Here is a 26,258-nt window from a genome sequence, read left to right on the forward strand (position 1 = left end):
AGATTGTGTTTAATTTTGAGGTTTGAGAGGGCTAAATAAATGACATCTTGCTCTCTTAAGTCTAAGCCAACTGAGAAAGGCAGTGAAAATCAACATAATATCTTTATTATTGACAAATAATATTGGACAGTGTGGCTTATATTTGAAGGCAACAGGATTTCTTAATCCTGAAATCCTAAATTAAACAAGTTTATCTACTCTATCACAGGTAGAGCTAGACTGGGACAAGTGTACCTACTTGAATGGCCTGCTCTTGTAAAATGCATGTCATAGAGTAGAATGTGTGCTTCTTCTGGTACCCAAGAGGAGGAGTAAGGAAGGGGCTGAACTATATGTCCCCCATTACTCCTTCCATATTCAACAATCCCATTAAGTCATTGCTCTTTCCCTAAGGAAGCAGAGAGAAGTTAGGAATGTTCCCTGTGCATAGAAGGAAGCATCAGGTATGAGAAAGGGAGGTTATATTCAGCTTCTAATCCAGTTGGTAATATAGAATTATTACAGAAGAGTTTTATTGCAAATTTTAGTTAAAATGATTAAATATTCCTTATACACAGTGATGTAGTCTCCTAAGTCCCCACAGAAGTTGCTTTAACTATAAACTGAAAGTAACAGAGTATATTGTTTGTCTTGTTTGTTTGTATATTGTTTGTATATGTTTGTCTATACCAAATAACGATGTTCAGTTTTTTGGTATAGACAGTGCTATAATTTTGTTACATTTGGGTTCAAAGAGAAGAAAAAAAGAAATATTGTACCTGTGAGTGAATATTAGGTGCTTCATATGTCCAGACACTGTGATAAGCATTTGAAAACATCATATTTGGAGAAATTATTGTCATATTAAAATTAGCCAGGAGGGTTAGATATAGTCTAAGCGAAGTGTCTGATGAAGATAATAAATTGGTTAAACTCCAATATTTATTTCTAAATATAGAATGTGTTCATATTATGAAAGTATATATCACATATTCTTATAGAGTTGTTTTGATTCATATATAATTCCAGTAATATATGTCTATTATTTATATATGTTATCAAGTAGATTAGTTAGTTCCCTATATTTTATCTGGGTGTCTAGATATATATATTGCAAATAATGAGAAAATGATAAAAGAAATGAAAAGATTTAAATAGGCTTTTGTGTGCTATGCTTTATTCCAACAATATTGAAGTATCACAAGCCTTATATATAATAATCATTAGGTTTATCAAACATTTCTGAGGTTGGGAATGTTACTTCTTCATGCTTCAGTTTTATAACCTAGGGATAATAATAGTACCTTTTCCCTAAAGTTGTTATGAAGATTAAATGAGATTATTATCTCATTTAATGCTTTGTGAAGCATTTAAAATAGTGCTTGGCACATAGGAAATGCCAAATAAATGTTTGTTTAAAAAGAACAAGAGAAAATCATATGTCCTGTATATATGCATCATTGGAAATGTAATACTCAAAAAAGAATGTAACTTGTAGGAAAGTATATACATTTTCATGATGTATTACAAAGAGGGTTATTTCAGTAGTCTAGAATGCTGGTGCATTTTCTTTTAGGCTACTAGGGAAATGTTAGATTCCAAGATATGACCACAAGGTGGTGTAGTTGCCATTCTCAGTCCTTTTGGGTAAGAAAAATTTGTCCATGAAAGCAGTTACATTTTGGAGATTTTGAGGATGACTCCTGATGAGTCCAGAGAGCAGAAGAAAATTTGCTTTCATCAAAATTGTGTTATCAACTATGATATAGAAATATTTATGGAAAAGGATATAGAAATATTTATGGAAAAGGATATAGAAATGCAACTCTGGAAAAAATGCTGCCAAAATTCATACCTATTGGAAAAAGGATAATGAAGTGAGATCACTAGAACTGGGCAAGAAACCTTCAAATTACCTCATTTAGCTCCTTTTTAAAAATTTATATTTTATTTTTTAATTGAGGTATAGTTTACTTACAGTATTATATAAGTTTCAGGTATACACATAGAGGTTCACAATTTTTAAAGGTTATACTCCATTTATAGTTATTATAAAATATTGGGTATATTCTCTGTGCTGTACAGTATATCCTTGTAGCTTATTTATTTTATACATAGTAGTTTGTGCCTTCTAATCAGCTACCTTTATCTTGCCCTGAAAATTTCTCTAGTTCTTTACTTTCATAATTTTTCTTCTCTATTTTTTTTTTTTTTTGGAGGGGGGAATGAAACTGGTGGATAGGAAAAGCTGATATTTTTATAGATGATAGAGGAAATATGAAAGCATAAAAGAGAATGCCCTTTGGCTGTTAGGCTGCTGGAATGAACCTCAGATTAAGATTTTTTTGCCACCAGGAATAGAGATTTTTCTCTGGAGAATTCTCAACTTTTGGTCAAATAGGGAGTTGAGATGTCTTACTTGTTTTCATAGCAGCTCTGTGAAGACAAAGAGGGGCAAATACCATTTGCATCTTAAATGGGAAAATAAAGTGACAAAGAAGATAAGTGAAATTTATTCAAAGTTATCTAATCAATACTAAATTTGGGGGTAAATTCTAGTTTATTTCAGTGATATTTCTACTAGTTGCTGTACTTTAATTAAAATGACATTTAATGATGACTTTATTCACTTTTGTTGTTCAATATAGAAAACACAGACATCTTTAATGGAAACACCTGAAACTAGTTATTGGAAACTTGATTCTAAAGCAGCTCCTTCACAAAATATATCTGGAAACTTCCCATCAGCTGATTATGGCAAATCAAAAGATAAAAGAGACTGTCTGTGGACATCTGCCAAAAATACTTTATCTACACCATTACCAAAGGTTTGTTGCTAAAATATCTAAGAAAGTAGTAATTTTTTTTAATAAAAAAGAAGTCTCTGTTATCACATACCATATATCTGGTATCACACACATAGACATGAACCATTTTCTTTAAAGTTTCAATTATTTGTTATACCAGCACAAAATGGTTTCATTTTTTTAATCTATCACTGTTCACAACTTAATGACATCTTGGGCAAATTTTATCACTTTCTGGCATTCACCAGTGCATAGGTCCCTGATGTACAAAATCTGGTTTTGACTTGCGTTTTCCAGTATGACCTCAGTTACCTCCCTTTGCTGTTTACTCCTCATCATCTTGCTGCTGGAGTCTTTTACTTAGCAGTCAGCCCTGTGGAGCAGGTGCCACTAACAAGGTGGCTCATTTCTAGCTATCTTCGACATGTCCATTTAATCCATGGGGAATTCATTCAACCTTTCAATGCTAAATGGTGGTGCATAATGCTCTACTTCTGACTCCCCCTTTCCTGCTCTCTGCCATCTATCTCTCTCTAATTTCTTTTTACTTTGCTCAGGCAGACACAAAGACAGATAGACAAATTTTCTGCCTAGGTTTATATCCACTTAGGGAATGAGATGCCAGTCTCCCCTTCTTATAAGGCTGCTTTTTAAAGTTATATCCTCACTTGTCTTGGGAGTCGCGGGGAAGAGTATTTCAACCTGTCTTTACCCCCTAAGCGGAAATTTTGTGCTTTAACCTTCCAGTTTCCTTAAAATAACTGGGAATAAGAGAGGTATTTGGTGATTGTTGGGCCTGTTCTATCACCTTTCAATAAGCCTTAGAGAAGGAGCTGGCCTTAATTATAGGTAGCTTTCTTTAGAATATGTGTTACTGGCACTTTCCCCCAGCTTTGTGCTTTAGTTGACAATTCCAGAGCAAAAGGAAGAGTTCCACTCATATCCTGTTGTATATACAATATTATGCACCTCGTGGAATTTATGAAAATTAGTAAAGTACATAGCTTAGCAAGGCTTTTAAAAAAAAGATATATTGTTTTTATTTTATTTTTATTGTATTTTTAAAAAAAGAATAGTTTTTTTTAAACAAGGCTTTTATATAAAATTATTTTGTTGTATTTACTATTCTCTTATTCAAAATATGAAATGATCTCTGTTGAAGAATGACCTTACTTAAAAAAACTTTTTATTGAAATATATGCAAGAAAAATGTACAGATCATAATTATACAACTTGAGGAATCTTTACAAACCAAACTTAACCTTATTACTAGCATTCAGATTAAAAGAGACTATTACTATCACTTCAGAAGAGCTGATTGTTTCCCCTTCCAGTCACTAGCCCTTCCTCCAAGGCCAACTGCTGTCCCAAATTCTAGTATTAGATGTACCTGTTTTTGCATTTTCTATAATTAGAATCATATTCTTTTTGTTTTGACATTTTCCACTTAACATTATGTTTATGAGATTCATCCACATTGTTGCTTGAAGTTGCTTTATTTTTATTTGGTATTTCATGGTGCGACTGTACCACAGCTTATTTATCTCTTGTAATGTTAATGGACATTTGGTTAGCTTCCAGAGTGGGCTTTTATGAATAGCATTGCTATAAAAATGTATTGCTTGACATGTATACATCTTGGTTGGGTATGTCCATAGAAGTGAAATTGCTGGGTTACAGGGTTATGCATAATACATTCCATGTTAACAGATATAGCCTGAGCTGTTTTTACTCTGATACAAAATGTGTGTGTGTGTGTTTTCCCACACCAGCCAATTCTCCAGTTCTCCAGACACCAACTAGGTGTCCTGCAATTTGATTCAATTCTGACACTGTAGTTAATGTAGTTAATGTAGACCCCACAGGTTAAGGGCTCAGTCCCACAGGCTTCCATTTTAGACACTGTCCTGGCTTGCCACTTGTACTACTGACCAACTGGCTATAAATTGGGGGTTCCCACAACTCCCTTCTCAGGTTTAATAATTTGCTAGAATGACTCACAGAACTCAGGAAATTACTTTACTTGCTATTACCAGTTTTTATAAAGGATACAATTTGGGAACAGCCAAATAGAAAAAATGCATAGGGCACAAGGTATGGGGAAAGGGGCACAGAAGCTTCCATGCCTCTCAGGGAGTGCCACCCTCCCAACACCTCCATGTGTCTACCAACCTGGAAGCTCTCTGAACTTCATTGTTTAGGGGTTTTATGGAGGTTTCATTACATGGCATGATTTGTTAAATCATCGGCCATTGGTGATTAACTCAGTCTTTAACCCATCTCCCCTCCTAGGAGTTCAGGGGGTGGGGTGAAAGGTTCCAAACTTCTAATCATGCCTTGGTCTTCCTGGCAACCAGCCACTATCCTGAAGCTATCATGCTGAAGCACCCCCTACCACCAGTTATTTCATTAGCATAAACTCAGGTAAGTTGAAAGGAGCTCATTATGAATAACAAAAAACTCTCCTGTCAACATCACAGGGGACAAAGACCAAATATTATACCAGAAGATGCCTCCTGTCAACCCTGTCACTCAGGAAATTACAAGGATTTTAGAAGTTGTGTGTCAGGAACCAAGGACAAAGACCAAATATATATATATTTTTTATTGTATCACACTGCCAATCATGTTTTAAAAAAAATTATTGTACCAATTTATTGTACCAAATTATTGTACATTCTGGCTACCAGTGAATGAGAGAGTTCTGATTGCTGCACATCCTTGTCACCACATGGTATTTTTCATCTTTTAGATTTTAGCTATTCTGGTGGTGTGGTGACCTTACTTTTTATTTCAAATGAAGTTTTATTTTGCAATTAATTTTAGATCTATAGAAAAGTTACAAAGGTAATACAGAGAATCCCTTTATATTCCTCACCCAGTTTTCACCATTGTTAACATCTTACATTACCAGGTACATTTGTCAAAACTAAGAATCATTCATTGGTACATTACTATTAACTAAACTTCAGACTTGATTTGGATTTCACAGTTTTTCCGTTAATGTCCTCTTTCTCTTCCAGGATCCAACTCAGTGTACCATACTGTATTTAATTATCATGTCTTGATCGTAATTTTTAATGTAGACATTTACATCTATAAACTTCTCTCTAAGCACTGATTTCACTGTATCCCATAAGTCTGTTGTATTTTCCTTTTCATTCTCTCAAAGTACTTTCTAATTTCCCTTGTGATTTATTTTTTGACCCATTGGTTATTTAGGAATGCATTGTATTTCCAAATTTGTGATTTTGCTAAGTATCCATCTAGCTGGTTTATAGTGTTGTTCAAGTATTATATTTCCTTGCTGATCTTATGTCTGGTTGTTCTTTTCATTATTGAAAGTGGGGGTATGGAAGTCTCCTACTATTACTGTTGAATTATCTAATTTTCCCAGTTTTTGGTTCATGTGTTGGGGCTATATTGTTAGCTGCATGTATACTTAATACCAATTATCTTTTCTTGATGGATTGACTCTTTTACCTTTATAAAATATTCCTTTTGTCACTAGTAATCTTTTTTTTAAAGTATATTTTATCTGATATTAGCTCTTTTTGTTTACTATTTGCATGGTTTATCTTTTATCACCCTTTTACTGCCAACCTATTCATGTTATGGAATCTAAATTGTGTCTTTTGTGGGCATCATATAGTTGGATCATGCTTTTTTCCATCATTCATTCTGACGATCTCTGCATTTTGATTGGAATGTTTAATTGACTTACACTTAATGTAATTACCAATAATGTAGAACTTAGGTCCACCATTTTGTTCTTTGTTTTCTATATGTCTTATGTCTTTTTGTTCCTGTATCTTTCCATTACTGTCTTATTTTGTGTTAAATAGGTATTACCTAGTATACCACTTTAATCTTTTTGGTTTTTACTATACTTTTGGAATTATTTTCTTAGTGATTAGCTGAAAAGTACAGTTAACACCTTAACTTAAATTTAGTTTGAATTAATGTCAGTGTAATTTCAATGGTATATAAAAACTTTGCCCCAATATATCTTTGTTCCCTCTTTCTCTTTTGTGCTATCATTGTCACATAAGTCACATATTTATACATTTTAAGCCCATCGATACAGTATTATTGCTTTATATATCTGTGTCTAAAATCAGATAGGAAAAACAGAGTTACAAACAAAAATATATTTATACTATGTTTTATAATTATCTATGCAGTGTCCTTTTCTGGTGCTCTTTATTTCTTCATATGAATTTGAGTCTTGTGTTCTTTCATTTCAGCCTGAAGGACTTCCTTTAGTATTTCTTGTGGGGAAGGTCTGCTTGTGACAAATTCTCTCAATTTTTGTTTATCTAGGAATATCTTAATTTCTCCTTCATTTTTGAAGGACAGTTTTGCTGGATATAGAATTATTTGGTAACGGTTCCTTTTAGCATTTGGATATGTCAATCTTTTATGGACTCCCTGGTTTCTGATGAGAAATCAGTCATTAATATTATTGAAGATACCTTGTATATGGTGAGTCCCTTGTCTCTTGCTACTTTCAAGTTTCTCTTTGTTTTTTGACATTTTGGTTATGATGTGTCTAGGTGTGGATCTCTTTGATTTTATCTTCCTTGGAGCTTGTTGAGCCTCTTGGATGTACAGATTAATGTTTACATCAAATTTGGGAGGTTTTCAGTCATTATTTTTTCAAGTATTATTTCTGCCCTTTCTCTCTCTGCTCTCTTTCTTTTTTTTTTTTTTTTTTTTTTTTTTTTTATGGTTTTAAATAAATAGAGTTATATTATACTTACTGTTGTACCATCAGCTTTTTCACTCAATAATATGTTGGGGGCATTTTTCCATTTTTTTTTTTTTTTTTTTTTTTTTTTTTTTTTTTTTTTTTTTTTTTTTTCCACACACACACACTGTATTTTATTTTTACAAGAGATAGATAGACTGACACCAAGCATTGTACATGGATGACCACAACAAAAGCAACAATGATTGCAATTACCAAACATGAAACACACTTATACTATGTCATAACATTGACATTCAGTCCAGTAATCCTCCACTGTGACAGCTCCTTTACTTTGCAGTGAAAATTGATTTGTATATTCTTTTCCTCTGAGTCCTTGTGGGATTTTTTTTTTTTTTTAATTCAGACAGAAAGTCACAAAAATTATACTCATCCTCATCAGTTCACTCAGTCGCATGTAATTAATTTCTTTTTTTTCATCTTGATCTTTTGTTAGCACTTTTATGAGTTCATCAGTTTTTCATTAGAGTTCTGAAAATGCTTATTCATTCAGTTCAGCAGTACAGTCAGTTACCAGAAACCTGTACTTGTCAGAGTCTTTTCCATGAATTTCTTGAAGATGAAACTCTTTTATAGGAACATATTTGCAAAATCATCAGAGTACACCCAGAACTGTCTGTAAATGACAAAAGACTTAAAAATGACCATGGTTAAAGATTTGATGAAAGTTCATAATAATGCAGTTGACAAGATAATTAGTTATTTCTGAGATATACATTTTAAAGTAATAACTAGGATTATTACTTATAACATTATACCAGAACATATAAGATTTTTAGACGTTTCCTGTAATGTCTGAAACATTTATATTAACATATTTCCATACATATTTCCATACAAATACAAATATAAGATTTTTAGAAATTTCATGTAATGTCTGAAACATTTATATTAACATATTTCCATACATATTTCCATACAAATACAAATATAAGATTTTTAGAAATTTCATGTAATGTCTGAAACATTTATATTAACATATTTCCATACATATTTCCATACAAATACAAATATAAGATTTTTAGAAATTTCATGTAATGTCTGAAACATTTATATTAACATATTTCCATACATATTTCCATACAAATACAAATATAAGATTTTTAGAAATTTCATGTACTGTCTGAAACATTTATATTAACATATTTCCATACATATTTCCATACAAATACAAATATAAGATTTTTAGAAATTTCATGTAATGTCTGAAACATTTATATTAACATATTTCCATACATATTTCCATACAAATACAAATATAAGATTTTTAGAAATTTCATGTAATGTCTGAAACATTTATATTAACATATTTCCATACATATTTCCATACAAATACAAATATAAGATTTTTAGAAATTTCATGTAATGTCTGAAACATTTATATTAACATATTTCCATACATATTTCCATACAAATACAAATATAAGATTTTTAGAAATTTCATGTACTGTCTGAAACATTTATATTAACATATTTCCATACAAATACAAATATAAGATTTTTAGAAATTTCATGTAATGTCTGAAACATTTATATTAACATATTTCCATACAAATAACCCAATGAAAGTTTAGTATTAGTTGTTTTGTTTGTTTTTTTATACTGCAGGTTCTTATTAGGCATCAGTTTTATACACATCAGTGTATACATGTCAATCCCAATCGCCCAATTCAGCACATCACCATCCCCACCTCATCGCAGTTTTCCCCCCTTGGTGTCCATATGTCCATTCTCTACATCTGTGTCTCAACTTCTGCCCTGCAAACTGGCTCATCTGTACCATTTTTCTACGTTCCACATACATGCATTAACATACGATATTTGTTTTTCTCTTTCTGACTTACTTCACTCTGTATGACAGTCTCTAGATCCATCCACTTCTCAACAAATGCCTCAATTTCGTTCCTTTTTATGGCTGAATAATATTCCATCGTATATATGTACCACAACTTCTTTATCCATTCGTCTGTTGATGGGCATTTAGGTTGCTTCCATGACCTGGCTATTGTAAATAGTGCTGCAATGAACATTCGGGTGCACGTGTCTTTTTGAATTACGGTTTTCTCTGGGTATATGCCCAGTAGTGGGATTGCTGGGTCATATGGTAATTCTATTTTTAGTTTTTTAAGGAACCTCCATATTGTTCTCCATAGTGGCTGTATCAATTTACATTCCCACCAACAGTGCAAGAGGGTTCCCTTTTCTCCACACCCTCTCCAGCATTTGTTGTTTGTAGATTTTCTGATGATGCCCATTCTAACAGGAGTGAGGTGATACCTCATTGTAGTTTTGATTTGCATTTCTCTAATAATTAGTGATGTTGAGCATCTTTTCATGTGCTTCGTGGCCGTCTGTATGTCTTCTTTGGAGAAATGTCTATTTAGGTCTTCTGCCCATTTTTGGATTGGGGTGTTTGTTTCTTTGATATTGAGCTGAATGAGCTGTTTATATATTTTGGAGATTAATCCTTTGTCCGTTGATTCATTTGCAAATATTTTCTCCCATTCTGAGGGTTGTCTTTTCGTCTTGTTTATGGTTTCCTTTGCTGTGCAAAAGCTTTGAAGTTTCATTAGGTCCCACTTGTTTATTTTTGTTTTTATTTCCATTACTCTAGGAGGTGGATCGAAAAAGATCTTGCTGTGATTTATGTCAAAGAGTGTTCTTCCTATGTTTTCCTCTAAGAGTTTTATAGTGTCCAGTCTTATATTTAGGTCTCTAATCCATTTTGAGTTTAGTTTTGTGTATGGTGTTAGGGAGTATTCTAATTTCATTCTTTTACATGTGGCTGTCCAGTTTTCCCAGCACCACTTATTGAAGAGACTGTCTTTTCTCCATTGTATATCTTTGCCTCCTTTGTCATAGATTAGTTGACCATAGGTGCGTGGGTTAATCTCTGGGCTTTCTATCTTGTTCCATTGATCTATGTTTCTGTTTTTGTGCCAGTACCATATTGTCTTGATTACTGTAGCTTTGTAGTATAGTCTGAAGTCAGGGAGTCTGATTCCTCCAGCTCCATTTTTTTGCCTCAAGACTGCTTTGGCTATTCGGGGTCTTTTGTGTCTCCATACAAATTTTAAGATGATTTGTTCTAGCTCCGTAAAAAATGCCATTGGTAATTTGATAGGGATTGCATTGAATCTGTAGATTGCTTTGGGTAGTATACTCATTTTCACAATGTTGATTCTTCCAATCCAAGAACATGGTATATCTCTCCATCTGTTGGTATCATCTTTAATTTCTTTCATCAGTGTCTTATAGTTTTCTGCATACAGGTCTTTTGTCTCCCTAGGTAGGTTTATTCCTAGGTATTTTATTCTTTTTGTTGCAATGGTAAATGGGAGTGTTTCCATAATTTCTCTTTCAGATTTTTCATCATTAGTGTATAGGAATGCAAGAGATTTCTGTGCATTAATTTTGTAACCTGCAACTTTACCATATTCATTAATTAGCTCTAGCAGTTTTCTGGTGGCAGTTTTAGGATTCTCTATGTATAGTATCATGTCATCCGCAAACAGTGACAGTTTTACTTCTTCTTTTCCAATTTGTATTCCTTTTATTTCTTTTTCTTCTCTGATTGCCGTGGCTAGGACTTCCAGAACTATGTTGAATAATAGTGGTGAGAGTGGACATCCTTGTCTCGTTCCTGATCTTAGAGGAAATGCTTTCAGTTTTTCACCATTGAGAATGATGTTTGCTGTGGGTTTGTCATATATGGCCTTTATTATGTTGAGGTAGGTTCCCTCTATGCCCACTTTCTGGAGAGTTTTTATCAGAAATGGGTGTTGAATTTTGTCAAAAGCTTTTTCTGCATCTATTGAGATGATCATATGGTTTTTATTCTTCAATTTGTTAATATGGTGTATCACATTGATTGATTTGCGTATATTGAAGAATCCTTGCATCCCTGGCATAAATCCCACTTGATCGTGGTGTATGATCCTTTTAATGTGTTGTTGGATTCTGTTTGCTAGTATTTTGTTGAGGATTTTTGCATCTATATTCATCAGTGATATTGGTCTGTAATTTTCTTTTTTTGTAGTGTCTTTGTCTGGTTTTGGTATCAGGGTGATGGTGGCCTCATAGAATGAGTTTGGGAGAGTTCCTTCCTCTGCAATTTTTTGGAAGAGTTTGAGAAGGATGGGTGTTAGCTCTTCTCTAAATGTTTGATAGAATTCACCTGTGAAGCCATCTGGTCCTGGACTTTTGTTTGTTGGAAGATTTTTAATCACAGTTTCAATTTCATTACTTGTGATTGGTCTGTTCATATTTTCTGTTTCTTCCTGGTTCAGTCTTGGAAGGTTATACCTTTCTAAGAATTTGTCCATTTCTTCCAGGTTGTCCATTTTATTGGCATAAAGTTGCTTGTAGTAGTCTCTTAGGATGTTTTGTATTTCTGCGGTGTCTGTTGTAACTTCTCCTTTTTCATTTCTGATTTTATTGATTTGAGTCCTCTCCCTCTTTTTCTTGATGAGTCTGGCTAATGGCTTATCAATTTTGTTTATCTTCTCAAAGAACCAACTTTTAGTTTTATTGATCTTTGCTATTGTTTTCTTTGTTTCTATTTCATTTATTTCTGCTCTGATCTTTATGATTTCTTTCCTTCTGCTAACTTTGGGTTTTGTTTGTTCTTCTTTCTCTAGTTTCTTTAGGTGTAAAGTTAGATTGTTTACTTGAGATTTTTCTTGTTTCTTTAGGTAGGCTTGTATAGCTATAAACTTCCCTCTTAGAACCGCTTTTGCTGCATCCCATAGGTTTTGGGTCGTCGTGTTTTCATTGTCATTTGTCTCTAGGTATTTTTTTATTTCCTGTTTGATTCCTTCAGTGATCTCTTGGTTATTTAGTAATGTATTGTTTAGCCTCCATGTGTTTGTCTTTTTTACGTTTTTTTCCCTGTAATTCATTTCTAATCTCATAGCGTTGTGGTCAGAAAAGATGCTTGATATGATTTCAATTTTCTTAAATTTACTGAGGCTTGATTTGTGACCCAAGATGTGATCTATCCTGGAGAATGTTCCGTGTGCACTTGAGAAGAACGTGTAATCTGCCGTTCTTGGATGGAATGTCCTATATATATCAATTAAATCTATCTGGTCTATTGTGTCATTTAAAGCTTCTGTTTCCTTATTTATTTTCATTTTGGATGATCTGTCCATTGGTGTAAGTGAGGTGTTAAAGTCCCCCACTATTATTGTGTTACTGTCGATTTCCTCTTTTATAGCTGTTAGCAGTTGCCTTATGTATTGAGGTGCTCCTATGTTGGGTGCATATATATTTATAATTGTTATATCTTCTTCTTGGATTGATCCCTGGATCATTATGTAGTGTCCTTCCTTGTCTCTTGTAACATTCTTTATTTTAAAGTCTATTTTATCTGATATGAGTATAGCTACTCCAGCTTTCTTTTGATTTCCATTTGCATGGAATATCTTTTTCCATCCCCTCACTTTCAGTCTGTATGTGTCCCTAGGTCTGAAGTGGGTCTCTTGTAGACAGCATATATATGGGTCTTGTTTTTGTATCCATTCAGCCAGTCTATGTCTTTTGGTTGGGGCATTTAATCCATTCACGTTTAAGGTAATTATCGATATGTATGTTCCTATGACCATTTTCTTAATTGTTTTGGGTTTGTTTTTGTAGGTCCTATTCTTCTCTTGTGTTTCCCACTTAGAGAAGTTCCTTTAGCATTTGTTGTAGAGCTGGTTTGGTGGTGCTGAAATCTCTTAGCTTTTGCTTGTCTGTAAAGCTTTTGATTTCTCCATCAAATCTAAATGAGATCCTTGCTGGGTAGAGTAATCTTGGTTGTAGGTTCTTCCCTTTCATCACTTTAAGTATTTCATGCCACTCCCTTCTGGCTTGCAGAGTTTCTGCTGAGAAATCAGCTGTTAACCTTATGGGGGTTCCCTTGTATGTTATTTGTCGTTTTTCCCTTGCTGCTTTCAATAATTTTTCTTTGTCTTTAATTTTTGCCACTTTGATTACTATGTGTCTCGGCGTGTTTCTCCTTGGGTTTATTCTGTATGGGACTCTCTGCACTTCCTGGACTTGGGTGGCTATTTCCTTTCCCATGTTAGGGAAGTTTTCGATTATAATCTCTTCAAATATTTTCTCTGGTCCTTTCTCTCTCTCTTCTCCTTCTGGGACCCCTATAATGCGAATGTTGTTGCGTTTAATGTTGTCCCAGAGGTCTCTTAGGCTGTCTTCATTTCTTTTTATTCTTTTTTCTTTAGTCTGTTCCGCAGCAGTGAATTCCACCATTCTGTCTTCCAGGTCACTTATCCGTTCTTCTGCCTCAGTTATTCTGCTATTGATTCCTTCTAGTGTAGTTTTCATTTCAGTTATTGTATTGGTCATCTCTGTTTGTTTGTTCTTTAATTCTTCTAGGTCTTTGTTAATCATTTCTTGCATCTTCTCAATCTTTGCCTCCATTCTTATTCCGAGGTCCTGGATCATCTTCACTATCATTATTCTGAATTCTTTTTCTGGAAGGTTGCCTATCTCCACTTCATTTAGTTGTTTTTCTGGGGTTTTTTCTTGTTCCTTCATCTGGTACATAGCCCTCTGCCTTTTCATCTTCTCTGTCTTTCTGTAACTGTGGTTTTTGGTCCACAGGCTGCAGGATTGTAGTTTTTCTTGCTTCTGTTGTCTGCCCTCTGGTGGTTGAGGCTATCTAAGAGGCTTGATGGGAGGCTCTGGTGGTGGGTAGAGCTGACTGTTGCTGTGGCGGTCAGAGCTCAGTAAAACCTTAATCCACTTGACTGTTGATGGGTGGGGCTGGGTTCCCTCCCTGTTGCTGTGGCGATCAGAGCCCAGTAAAACCTTAATCCACTTGACTGTTGATGGGTGGGGCTGGGTTCCCTCCCTGTTGGTTGTTTTGCCTGAGGCAACCCAACACTGGAGCCTACCCGTGCTCTTTGGTGGGGTTAATGGCAGACTCTGGGAGGGCTCACGCCAAGGAGAACTTCCCAGGACCTCTGCTGCCAGTGTCCTTATCCCCACGGTGAAACAGAGCCACCACTCGCCTCTGCAGGAGACCCCCCAACACCAGCAGGTACGTCTGGTTCAGTCTCCCCCAGGGTCACTGCTCCTTCCCCTGGGTCCCGATGCACACATTACTTTGTGTGTGCCCTCCAAGAGTGGGGTCTCTGTTTCCCCCAGTCCTGTCACAGTCCTGCAATCAATTCCCACTAGACTTCAAAGTCTGATTCTCTAGGAATTCCTCCTCCCTTTGCCGGACCCCCAGGTTGGGAAGCCTGAGGTGGGGCTCAGAACCTTCACTCCAGTGGGTGGACTTCTGTGGTATAAGTGTTCGCCAGTCTGTGAGTCACCCACCCAGCAGTTATGGGATTTGATTTTACTCTGATTGCGCCCCTCCTACCGTCTCACTGTGGCTTCTCCTCTGTCCTTGGACGTGGGGTGTCCTCCTTGGTGAAGTCCAGGGTCTTCCTGTCAATGATTGTCCAGCAGCCAGTTGTGGTTCTGGTGCTCTCGCAAGAGGGAGTGAGAGCACGTCCTTCTACTCCGCCATCTTGGTTAATCCTCCTCTTTCTTTTTTAATTTTTATATTTATTTTTTTGGGGCTGTGCCACGTGGCTTGCAGGATCTTAGTTCCCCAACCAGGGATTGAACCCAGGCCACTTGCACTGGAAGCACAGAGTCCTAACCATTGGACCACCAGGGAATTCCCTCTGCTCTCATTCCCATTATATGTATGTTGGTATGGGTGATGGTGTCCCACAAGTCTCTGAGGCTCTTTTCATTTTTCTTTTTTCTTCTTTCTGTTACTCAGATTGTATAATATCAGTTGAACTATCTTCAGGTTCATGGATTCTTTCCTCTACCTGCTCAGATCTGATGTTGAGCCTCTTTAGTGATTTTTCATTTCAGTTATTGTACTTTTCAACTCCAGAATTTCTATTTGGTTCTTTTAAAAATAATTTCTATCCATCTATTGATGTTCCATTTGGTTTGACATTGTCTTTATACTTTCCTTTAGTTCTTTGGACATGGTTTTTCTTATCTCTTACTATAATATGACTGTAAGATTACTATAATATGTTCACTTTGAACATCTTTAAAATGGTTGGTTTAAAGTCTTTGTCTAGGAAGTCCAATAACTAGGTTTCCTTAGGGATAGTTTCTGTTGATTGCTTCCTCACACATGTATGGGCCATTATTTCTTATTTGCACAGCTTATAATTTTCTCTTGAAATCTGAACATTAAAACTAATGTAAGTGACAAATCTGGAAATCAGATTCTCCCTTCTCCTCAAGGTTTGTTGTTTCTGCTTGTCATAGTTTTTATTGTTTGTTTACTGATTTTTCTAAATTAATTCTGTAAAGTTTGTATTCTTTGAGTGCCACTAAAGTCTCTACTAGTTAGCTTAATGTTCAGCTAATGTTTTAATAGAGATTTCCTTAAATACCCGGATCAATAAGTCTCACAATCTTTGACAAAGAACTATAAGTTAGTGTTAGGGCATGCTTTCAACACTCAGCCAGACAGTAGAAAACTCTGCCTTAGCCTTCAGTTTCTGCTTTTACAGACCCTCAAGATGAGCCACAGGTAAGAGCTTAGGGCCTTCTCATGTCTTTCCTGTGCTTACTCACAGCCCTGTCTGTGAGCATGGCTTTCTGTATTTCCAGGAATATATCAGAATTTTTCAAAGCCCCTATGGACATCTTATTTCCTAGCTGTCCTTTTAAGGTTTTTGGTTAGTCTGTCATTCACCCAACTGTTAATCATTGCCTCAGGGAGCTGCAAAGTTAACACACTTGTCTTTAATTGTTTTTGACAAATATTATTCCCTACCCTACACACATCAAGGAGAAAGCTTTTTTTTTTTTTAACTGAGTAAGCTCTGAGTTGGGTCAAATACCGACAGTCCTGTAAATGAAATCATCCAGAGAACCACTAGGCAGGTCAAATAATGACAACTCTTTGGGAATAAAACTTTGAAAGAGCTCCCAGTTCTGTTTTGCTGTGTCCAGTGGCTGCCAGGCTGGACCAGGAATGTGGGCTGTTACTTTTTAAGGGTACCGTAGAGCTAGAGAGCAGGGGATGAGATGAGGAAAAGTTAAGATACTGCTAATTTTGCTCTTCTTACAGAAGCTCAGCCATTGACAACAACAACAACAAAACTCTCCAGGTTGTTGCAAGCCTTTTGTTAATTTCCACAGTTCTAAACAAGCTGATTCTGACCACCTTTACCAGCATTTTTGTTGCTTTGTGGAAGAGCATATTTTTGGAGCTCCTTATTCTGCCATTTTTGCTGATATCAGTGCCCTTATTTTTTAAAGATACTTTTAAAAAATTATAAAACTTACATATTCCATATTACAGGGTAATATGGAATACTAAACATTGACTAATGGAATTACTTTGTCAACAAAACATAAGCAAACTTTTTGTCGAATAAATCAGTAAGTATTTTTATGGAGTGAGAAAAGCTTTCAGGTCTTGGGTCTTAATCATTGTTAGAAAAATTAAAGTCTCTCTTAAGATTGTTGACTGCTGAAGCTGGAGTGCCTCTTTTCTCTCTCTTTCTCTCTCTCTGCCCCTCCCTCTCTTTCTCCCTCTCTCTCCCCCATGATTTTTTCAAAAACTTCTGAATTAAATTCTTATCCAAAATTTCTACTTCATATACATGCCAATAATAATGGAGAGTTATTATTGATTGCTAAAACCTCAACTTGCCTTTATTAATAATATATGTTTTATTTGATGGGATAACATATTGTTTTTCTTTTTGAATAGGCATATACTGTGAAGACACCAACGAAACTAAAAATTCAGCAAAGAGAAAACAAGAATGTACCCATTGAAGAAAGTAGTAAAAAGAGAAAAATGGTCTTCGAGTTTGATATTAATTCGGATAGTTCAGAAACTACTGATCTTTTGGTAAAATTATTACAAATAATCAGCATTTATTATTTGTTTACATTATTATATTTCTACATTATTTCTTGATGTATATGTATAATATATATGCATAGTATCTATTATTGCAATACTGAAAAAAAGTAGAACTCTATTATAACACAGAACCCTCTACTTTTGCAGCATTTTAAAGAAATTAGGGTTAAAAAATCTCCCTAAACTTCAGAAAACATGACATTTTGAAATACTTGATATAACATAGTTGTCATATGAGAGGACTAACCCTCTTGTTTCCAGAAGAGTGTTATTTCTTTTCCTTTTTTTTTTTTTTTTAAAGAAAGCCTAAGTGAATATCTTTAATCTTGCTGCAGCCAAATTTGTTATTCAAGACCCCTCTTGATTTTGCATATTATACATGTTCTTTTATTTTATACCACTTATTGGTTGAAATCTATATCAATGTATTGGTTGAAAACTATAACATTTCTATGATTCTTAATGGGATAATGTGTTAAAGATGACATGTTTAAGGAGGATAGTTCCCCTAGCAGTTTGTATCACCAATTACTCCCTACTATGAGTATATTAACACATATCAGTATTTTCTAAAGGCATAATAATGATTTATTGAGAATAATTAAACTTATTTAATTTAAAACCAGATAAACCTTATTACATGAAATGGAGCAATTTACCAAAGATTTTTAATTACAAAATTCCAGTTAAAGTCATTTGTTTCATTATTCCAACTCATAGCTATGAGATCCTTCAAGCTTTTATATTCCTTTGGGATCCTCTACTTTCATTTGTTCTGGAATAATGAGTAGCTGAAGTCTTAAAATTGTAATTATTGAAGTTAACTTATAGAAAATCCCTACTCTAGTATCTCTTTGTTTTGTAGATAATGATTAGCATTTTAATGATTAAACTGTGAACCAGGCACTACTGTAAAGACTTTACACAGGTTACTTCAGTTATTTTTTGAAACAATCTCATGCTTTAGAAGTAGAGACAGGGTTGTTATTCTCATTTTACAGATGAGGAAACTGAGTCACACTGTTACTTTGCCTAAGGTCACATAACTAGTAAGGCATGGAGCCAAAATTTGAACACCAACAGTCTAGCTCCATAGCCTATGTATGTCATTGTACATAATAGCTGCCAGTTCAAACTGAAGTCCAGATATTAAAAGAATGTAATGAGAATTATTAGAAAGAGCATGAACAATGGAATTAGATATTCCAGGGCTAGAATTCATGCTGTTTTTCTAGTAGTGTGAATTTAGGCTGGTTTCTTAGCTTATCTGAGATTCGGAATGACTCATGATTTCATTTCATTTTTAAAAGGAGCATCACAACTTTGTAGCACAATAAACATACTACAGTATTTTATTTATTTTTATTTTATTTATTACAGTTTAAACTAGTCTAAAGACATTTCATAGCGGGTTTTATTTGTTATAATTATCACTTGAAGTTAGTTATTTTTGTAATTTTCTTAGCTGTTGCATTTAAATTTTGGTGAACATTCAAATTATTATAAAAAGTAAGATTTAAAAATGTATTGTCTAGAATGACCTTAGAGAAGATAGTGCAGTAGGAAGTGCCAGGAACACATTTCTCCACCTAGACAACAATGGTACTGGCAGAAACTGTCTGAAGTAATTTATGTTGGAACTCTAAAGACTATTTGAATGCTTGCAACTTCCAGAGGGAAACTTGGCTGGTAAGTTATGGTTAATTTTGGTCAATTTCAGCCTTAAGAGTGGTAATGGCTACCTATCACCCAACCCATAACCATGTGGTAGGGCCATGTCTTGCTGGAACCAGGGTGAACAATAAGGACCTTGTCCTCTGAAGATCAAGGTTCAGTGTTCTGACTGCTGATTCTGATCACTGAGGTACATGTACAGAGTCTGGCTGCCATTGTTTCAAACCTCACTGGCTGAAGTGTCTTCCAGAAGATTTGTCTTCCAGAAGAACAAACTGCACTTTTATCTCTCTTTTTCCCCCTCTTTGGAGAGCCAGATGTTCAAGCATTAGAACATTCAAAGTCAATCACATTTACAGGGCATTTAGAAAGCCATGCCCAGGGAAAGACACAGGCTCAGAAAAAAAACTAAGAAGATCTCAGATTTTCACCACAGGCTTATCCAATGCACAGAGACACTTTTAATAGTAAAACAAAAAGCAAAACAAATCTAAGTAAATAAACAGCAAACCCTGGTGAAGGGGAAGAATCTGATTTGCAGATGTATCAAATTATAAGATTAAAGTGGCTAGTTTTCAACAACAACAACAACAAAATCACAAGGCATATGAAGAAAAGGAAAGTATAGCCTATCAAAGGAACAAAACAAATCAACAGAAAATGTCCATGAGGAAGCTCAGATATTGGACTTACTAGACAAAGACTTTAAAAACAACCATCTTAAAGATGTTCAAAGAGCTAAAGGAAGACATAGACAAAAACAGAAAATGTATGAATAAAATGAGAATAACAATAAAGAGACAGAAATTATAAAAGGAACCAAGAAGAAATCTTGGAATTGACAGTACAGTAATTGAAATGAAAAGTGTATTATAGGGATTCAAAAGCAGATATAAGTAAGCAGAACAAAGAATTGGTAAACTTGAAGATAGGACAATAAACTATGGAGTATAAGCACAGAAAAAAAGGAATGAAGAAAAGTGAACAGAGCCTCAGAAACTTGTGGGACACCATCAAAAAATCAATATATGAACTGTGGGAGTCCCAGAAAGAGAAGAGAGAAATGGGAAGAAAGAATGTTTGAAGAAATGGCTGAAAACTTTTCAGATTTTGATGAAGTTAATGAATCTACAAATCCAAGAAGCTCAGTGAATTCTAAGTGGATAGATTCAAATAGACTCACATCAAAATACATTATAATCAAACTGTTGAAAGACAGAGAGAATCTTTTTTAAATATATCAGTATGTACATGTCTATAGGAGATTACCTAACTATCCCTTCCCTCCACCCTTCCCCACCTGGTAAACATAAGTTCATTCAAAAGACAGAGAGAATCTTGAAAGCAGCAAGAGAGAATCAACTCATCACATATGTTACCCTCAATAAGATTATCAGCTGATTTCTCATTAGAAACCTTGGAAGCCAGAAGTCAGTAGGTTTACATATTCAAAGTGCTGAAAGAAAAACATTGTCAGCTAAGCATTTGCTATCTGGCAAAACTGTCCTTCAAAAATGAAGTGAAATTAAGACATTCCCAGATAAACAAAAGCTGAGGGAGTTGTCACTAGACCTTCTCTTCAAGAAATGCTGAAGGAAGTTGTTCAGGTTGAAATGAAAGTATGCTAGACGAAGAAATAAAAGATCTCTTATAAAGTTAAATACATTGGAAATTATAAAAGCTGAAATGATTGTAATTTTGATTTCTAACTTCACTTTTTATTCTCTACAAAATTTAAAAGACAAATGCTTAATTAATCTATGTTGTTGGGCACACAATATATAAAGATGTAATTTTTGACATCAGTAACAGAAAAAGAATGGAGCTGTATAAGAGCAGTTTGTGTAGGCTATTGAAGTGAAGTTGGTATAAATTCAAATTAGGTTACTATAATGTTTGGTCATTAAATGTAATCCCCATGGTAACCACAAAAATTATCTATAGAATACACACAAAAGGAAATGGGAAGGGAATCAAAACATTTTACTAACCAAAAAAGTCACCTAAACACAAAAGAAGAGAGTAATGGAGGAAATGAGTGACCAAAACCAAACAAACAAAACACCTATGAAGCATATAGAAAATGAATATCAAAAAAGGCAAAAGTTTGTCTCTCCTTGTCAGTAATTACTTAAATGTAAACATATTATACACTCCAGTAAACAAAAAGAGACTCATGTTAGCTTTAAATTGGTTAAATGTGAAAGGATGGAAAAAGATATGCAAATAGTAACCAAAAAGGAGGTGGGATGGCTATACTAATATCTGACAAAATAGACTTTAAATCAAAAAGTACAAGAAACAAATAAGGACATTATATATTAATAAAAGATTCAATACAGTGGGAAGTTATGAGAGTTTTAATCATTTACACATCAAATAACAAACACTTAAAATATATGAAGTAAAGCTTTATAGAATTAAAGAGAGAGATAGACCATTACCCATTAATAGTTGGATACTTCAATACCTCACCTTCAGTAACGGTTAAAACAGCTAGACGTAAGATAAGTAAGGAAATACAGGACTGGAACAACACAAACCAAATGGATTTAATAGCTATGTATAGAACACTCAATCCAACAAATCCTTCTCAAGTGCACATGGATATTCTCCAGGATAGACCATATAGGTCCCAAAACAAGTCTCAATAGATTTAAAAAGATAGGCATCATATAAAGTATCTTCTCTGAATACAAAGAGATGAAGTTAGAAATCAATAAGAGAAGGAAAATTAGAAAATTCACAAACTTGTGGAAATTAACACACTTCTAACCAACCAATGGATCAGAGAAGAAATCACAAGGGAAATTTGACTTAGAGATGTATGAAAATGAAAAACACAATACACCAAAACTTATGTAAGACAGAAAAAACAGTGCTCTAAGGGAAATGTAATAGCTGTAAATTCCTACATTGAAAAAGAAAGAAATCAATAAACTAACTTTATACCTTAAGGAAATAGAAAAAGAAGATCAAACTAAACCCAAAGCTGACAGAGGAAGGAAATAGTAAGGTTAGAGTGGAGATAAACAAATTAGAGAAAAGGAAACAACAGAAAATCAAAGAAGCCAAAATTTGTTTCTTTGAAAAGATCAATTAAATTGACAAACCTTTAGCTAGACTGACAAAGAAAAGCAAATACCTAAAGTCAGAAGTATAATTGGAGATGTTATTACCAACATTTTAGAGATAGAGAATACTGTGAATAATTATATGCCAACAAATTAGATAACCTAGAAGAAATATACAAATAGAACTACTTGAAATACACAAATTACCTAAATCTGCTCAAGAAGAAACAGAAAACCTCATCAGAGCTGAGTTAGTAATCCAAAACTCCCAACAAAGAAAAGTCCTGGACCAGATAGCTTTATCGATGGATTCTACCAAATATTTAAAGACTTAGCACCAGTCCTTCTCAAAGTCTTCCAAAAAATTGAAGGGAGAACACTTTGTAACACATTCAATAAGGCCAGCATTACCTTGATACCAAAGCCAGATGAAGACATCACAAGAAAGGAAAATTGTAAACCATTATTCTTTCTGAACATAGATGCAAAAATCCTCAACAAAATATTAGCAAATCAAAACCAACAGCATAGTAAGAGGATCATTTACCATGACCAATGAGACTTATCCAAGAAATGCCAGAGTGGTTCAATATAAGAAAATCAATATAATACACCACATTAATAGAACGAAGGAAAAAAAATCCAAGTGATCATCTCAATTGACATGATAAAAACTCATAAAGCTAGGACAGAGGGAAAATTCCTCAACATGATAAAGGGTATGAATGAAAACCAAAGCTAACATCATACTCAATGGTGAAAGACTGAAAGCTTTCCCCCTAAGATTAAGAATAAGACAAGGATGCCCACTTTCACCAGTGTTAGCATTGTACTGGAAGTTTTAGCCATGGCTTTTAACTATTAGACAAATACAAAAAACAAAGAAAAATAAAAGGCATGCAAATGTAAAAAAGAGGTAAAACTGCCTCTAATTTGCAGGTGACATGATCATATCTATACATGGAAAATCACAAAGCCTAAACAAAGCTTCTAGACCTAATAGATAAATTCAGCAATGTTGAAGGGTATAAGATCAACATATGAAAATCAGTTATGTTTCTATACACCAACAATGAATAATCCAAAAAGGAAATTAAGAAAACAATTTTATTTACTATACCATTAAAAAGAATTAAATAGTTAAGAACAAATCTAGCCAAGAAAGTAAAATACTCATACACTGAAAATTACAAAACATTGCTGAAAGACTTAAAAATAAGGAAAAAAAAAATTCTGTGTTCATGGATAGGAAGACTTAACATTGTTAAGATGTCAATACTACCAAAAGCAGTGTACATATTTAACACGTTCCCTCTCAAATTTCCAACAGCTTTTTTGGCAGAAATAGAAAATTTGATACATTTATACAGATTTGCAAGGGGCCCCAGATAGCTAAAGCAATCTTGAAAAAGAAAGACAACATTGGAGGACTCACAGTTCCTGACTTTGAAACTTATTACAAAGCTAGTAATTGAAATAATATAGTACCGGCATAAAGACAAATATATACACCAATGTAATAAAAAACAGAGCCCAGAAATAAATCTTCACATATATAATCAATTGAGTTTTGACAAGAGTGCCAAGATCATTCAATGGGGAAAGGACAGTTTTTTCAACAAATGGTACTAGGAAAACTGGATATCCACATGCAAGAGAATGAAGTTGGACTCTTACCTTACACCATATACAAAAATTGACTCAGAATGAATCAAAGACCTAATCGTAAGGACTAAAACTATGAAACTCTTAGAAGAACATTGGGAAAATCATCATGACATTGAATGGCAGGGACTTCATGGATATGATGACAGCAAAGCACAGGCGAAAAAGAGAAAAAAATAGGTAAATTGGACTTCATCAAAATTAAGAACTTAAATGCATCAAAGGACTCTATTAAGAAAGTGAAAAGACAGGTTAAAGATTGGGAGAAAATATTTGCAAATCATATATCTGACACGAGATTAATATCCAGAATACATAAGGAACTCCCGTAACTCAATGACAAAAAACAAGCCAGTTGAGAAATGGGCAAAGGACTTGACCAGACATTTCTCCAAAGGATATATACAAGTGCCCAATAAGCACATAAAAGATGAATGCTACAGAGTTATAAGGACAGACAAGTTTTTTTTGTTTTAAATTAGGTTAATTTATTCTTTTTATATAGGCAGCCATTAATGAACATTCAGTTACCATACACTAAGCAAAATTTTAATGATAGTTTACAATATGATTTTTAAAATAATTTCTCTTTTCTAAGTTGGTCAGTTGGTGCATACTGATTTGAGTGTATCTGAAAAGTTAGCTCTTTGTGACTTAGTGAATTCTGCTGAAATCTTAGAATTCATGAAAATGGCTGAATATTTTCATCCATGAAGCTTCTGAAATTTGTGTTAAGTGTGACTTTAATGAGCAGGAAAAGATAATGTGAACTGATTGCTTACCTGACTAAATTTATGTAACATATTCATTAAGGAAATGGATTCTGGAGCCAGCCTACCTGGATTTGAATCCTGGCTCCACCTCTTACTAGCTGTATAGTCTTGGGCAAGTTACTTAATATTTGTGTGTCTCAGTTCTTCACCTTTAAAATGGGGATAATAGTAGTATTTGTGTGTCATAAAAATGTTGTGAGGATTAAAACTAATTAAAATATGCAAAGTGCTTAAAGTAGTGCCTGACATAAAGAAAATACTGAATAAGTGTTAGCTATTAATATTTGGGAAAATATTCATAAATTGATAATTGACAACATTTATAATTTTTATAGGATTATGAATGCTTATTATAAGGCCTAAGTGTATTTAAATAAGTAGGTTGGGGAGAAGGGGTGGGGAAAGTGATAGTATGAAGACTCTGAAACTGAAATAGAAATCAGTAGAAAAACACTATTCATACACATCTTGTACTCCACATAACCTTTTAGGTATATAGTTAATTGAATCAAAATCTAGGTCCTTGTTTGACAGATTGAGGATTTATTTTGTCATTGTCTTCTTTCTTCAGTCTGTTTAATTTTTTTACCTCTTCTTTTCCTTTCCCCTCTCTCCTCTTTTATTCTCCCTCCTTGTACTCCTCCATCTCCTTCTCATATGTGGGATGTAGACAAAAATTTAATAATATAATATTAATGGTGGCAGCCTCCAAATTATATTTTTATATTTCTCTTTAAGAGCATTGTTTCAGAGGAAGAGACATTGAAAAAACTATACAAGAAGAATAATCCACCAATTTCTCAACTTTGCGTTAGAACACCAAAAAAGGTAGTTTTAAAATTTTATTTCAGAAAGCAAATTTCAAAAGCTGGATTTAATTCTTTTTTTCTTTTTTTTAGTTAAACATATTATGATTTTATTTATTTTCTATTCAGACTCCTTCATCTCTAACAACCCCAGGATCTATGCGGAAGCTTGGAGCTATGAGGAAAATGCAGGAGGACCGTTGGGCTGTAATTGCTAAAATGGATAGGAAACAAAAACTAAAGGAAGCAGAAAAGCTATTTGTTTAATTTCAGAAAATCAGTGTGATTAAGGAGCCTAAATAACAGCAAATTTATAGTTAATTTTTTTATTCTCATTTTCTACAGAGCCAAACATTTTCTTAAATTGAGACTTTTTTGATATTTTCATAATTAATTTGTTTATATTTTAATATTTTGGCCTAAATGGGAGATAACCACATGTTACTTAAAAACTTGTAATTCTATTCAGATAATTAGATGATTATATTTTGGTTTTACCTTTTCTTGTATTCATGAAAGCTGTTTTGGCTGAGTTTTCACACCTGTAAAGTTGTCCGTTGAACACTAGGAACACATTACTGAGATTTACTATTTATTCTTTACTATTAAAATATTTTAGATGCAAATACTTCTCATTGATTCTGTGAGGTAATCTGGACAGCTAATCATTACAATTTTGCTAATATTATTTATTTTTAAAATCTTAAGGGCATTTAAGTTTCATGGTTCTGAAGCAGCTTTGATTTATCTATTTATAAAATTGACAAATGGCTTTAAGTTGTGGGAAAAAAGGCTC

The 26,258-nt window shown here is 33.9% G+C and overlaps 1 protein-coding gene across 2 annotated transcripts in view; it reads left to right on the forward strand.

Moving 5' to 3' along the window:
* Window positions 1-26,019, forward strand: part of SYCP1 (synaptonemal complex protein 1) — a 193,019-nt gene extending 167,000 nt beyond the window's left edge. For both annotated transcript variants that reach the window (XM_007169343.2, XM_007169344.2), the window contains 4 exons: window positions 2,628-2,807; window positions 17,312-17,455; window positions 25,395-25,484; window positions 25,592-26,019. In XM_007169343.2, the coding sequence (XP_007169405.2) occupies window positions 2,628-2,807; window positions 17,312-17,455; window positions 25,395-25,484; window positions 25,592-25,729 (552 nt within the window). In that variant the 3' untranslated portion in view covers window positions 25,730-26,019. The remainder of the gene's footprint in view (window positions 1-2,627; window positions 2,808-17,311; window positions 17,456-25,394; window positions 25,485-25,591) is intronic.
* The last annotated feature ends 239 nt before the right edge of the window (window positions 26,020-26,258 follow it).

The sequence above is a fragment of the Balaenoptera acutorostrata genome, chromosome 1 (assembly GCF_949987535.1).
Source record: "Balaenoptera acutorostrata chromosome 1, mBalAcu1.1, whole genome shotgun sequence".
NCBI lineage: Eukaryota > Metazoa > Chordata > Mammalia > Artiodactyla > Balaenopteridae > Balaenoptera > Balaenoptera acutorostrata.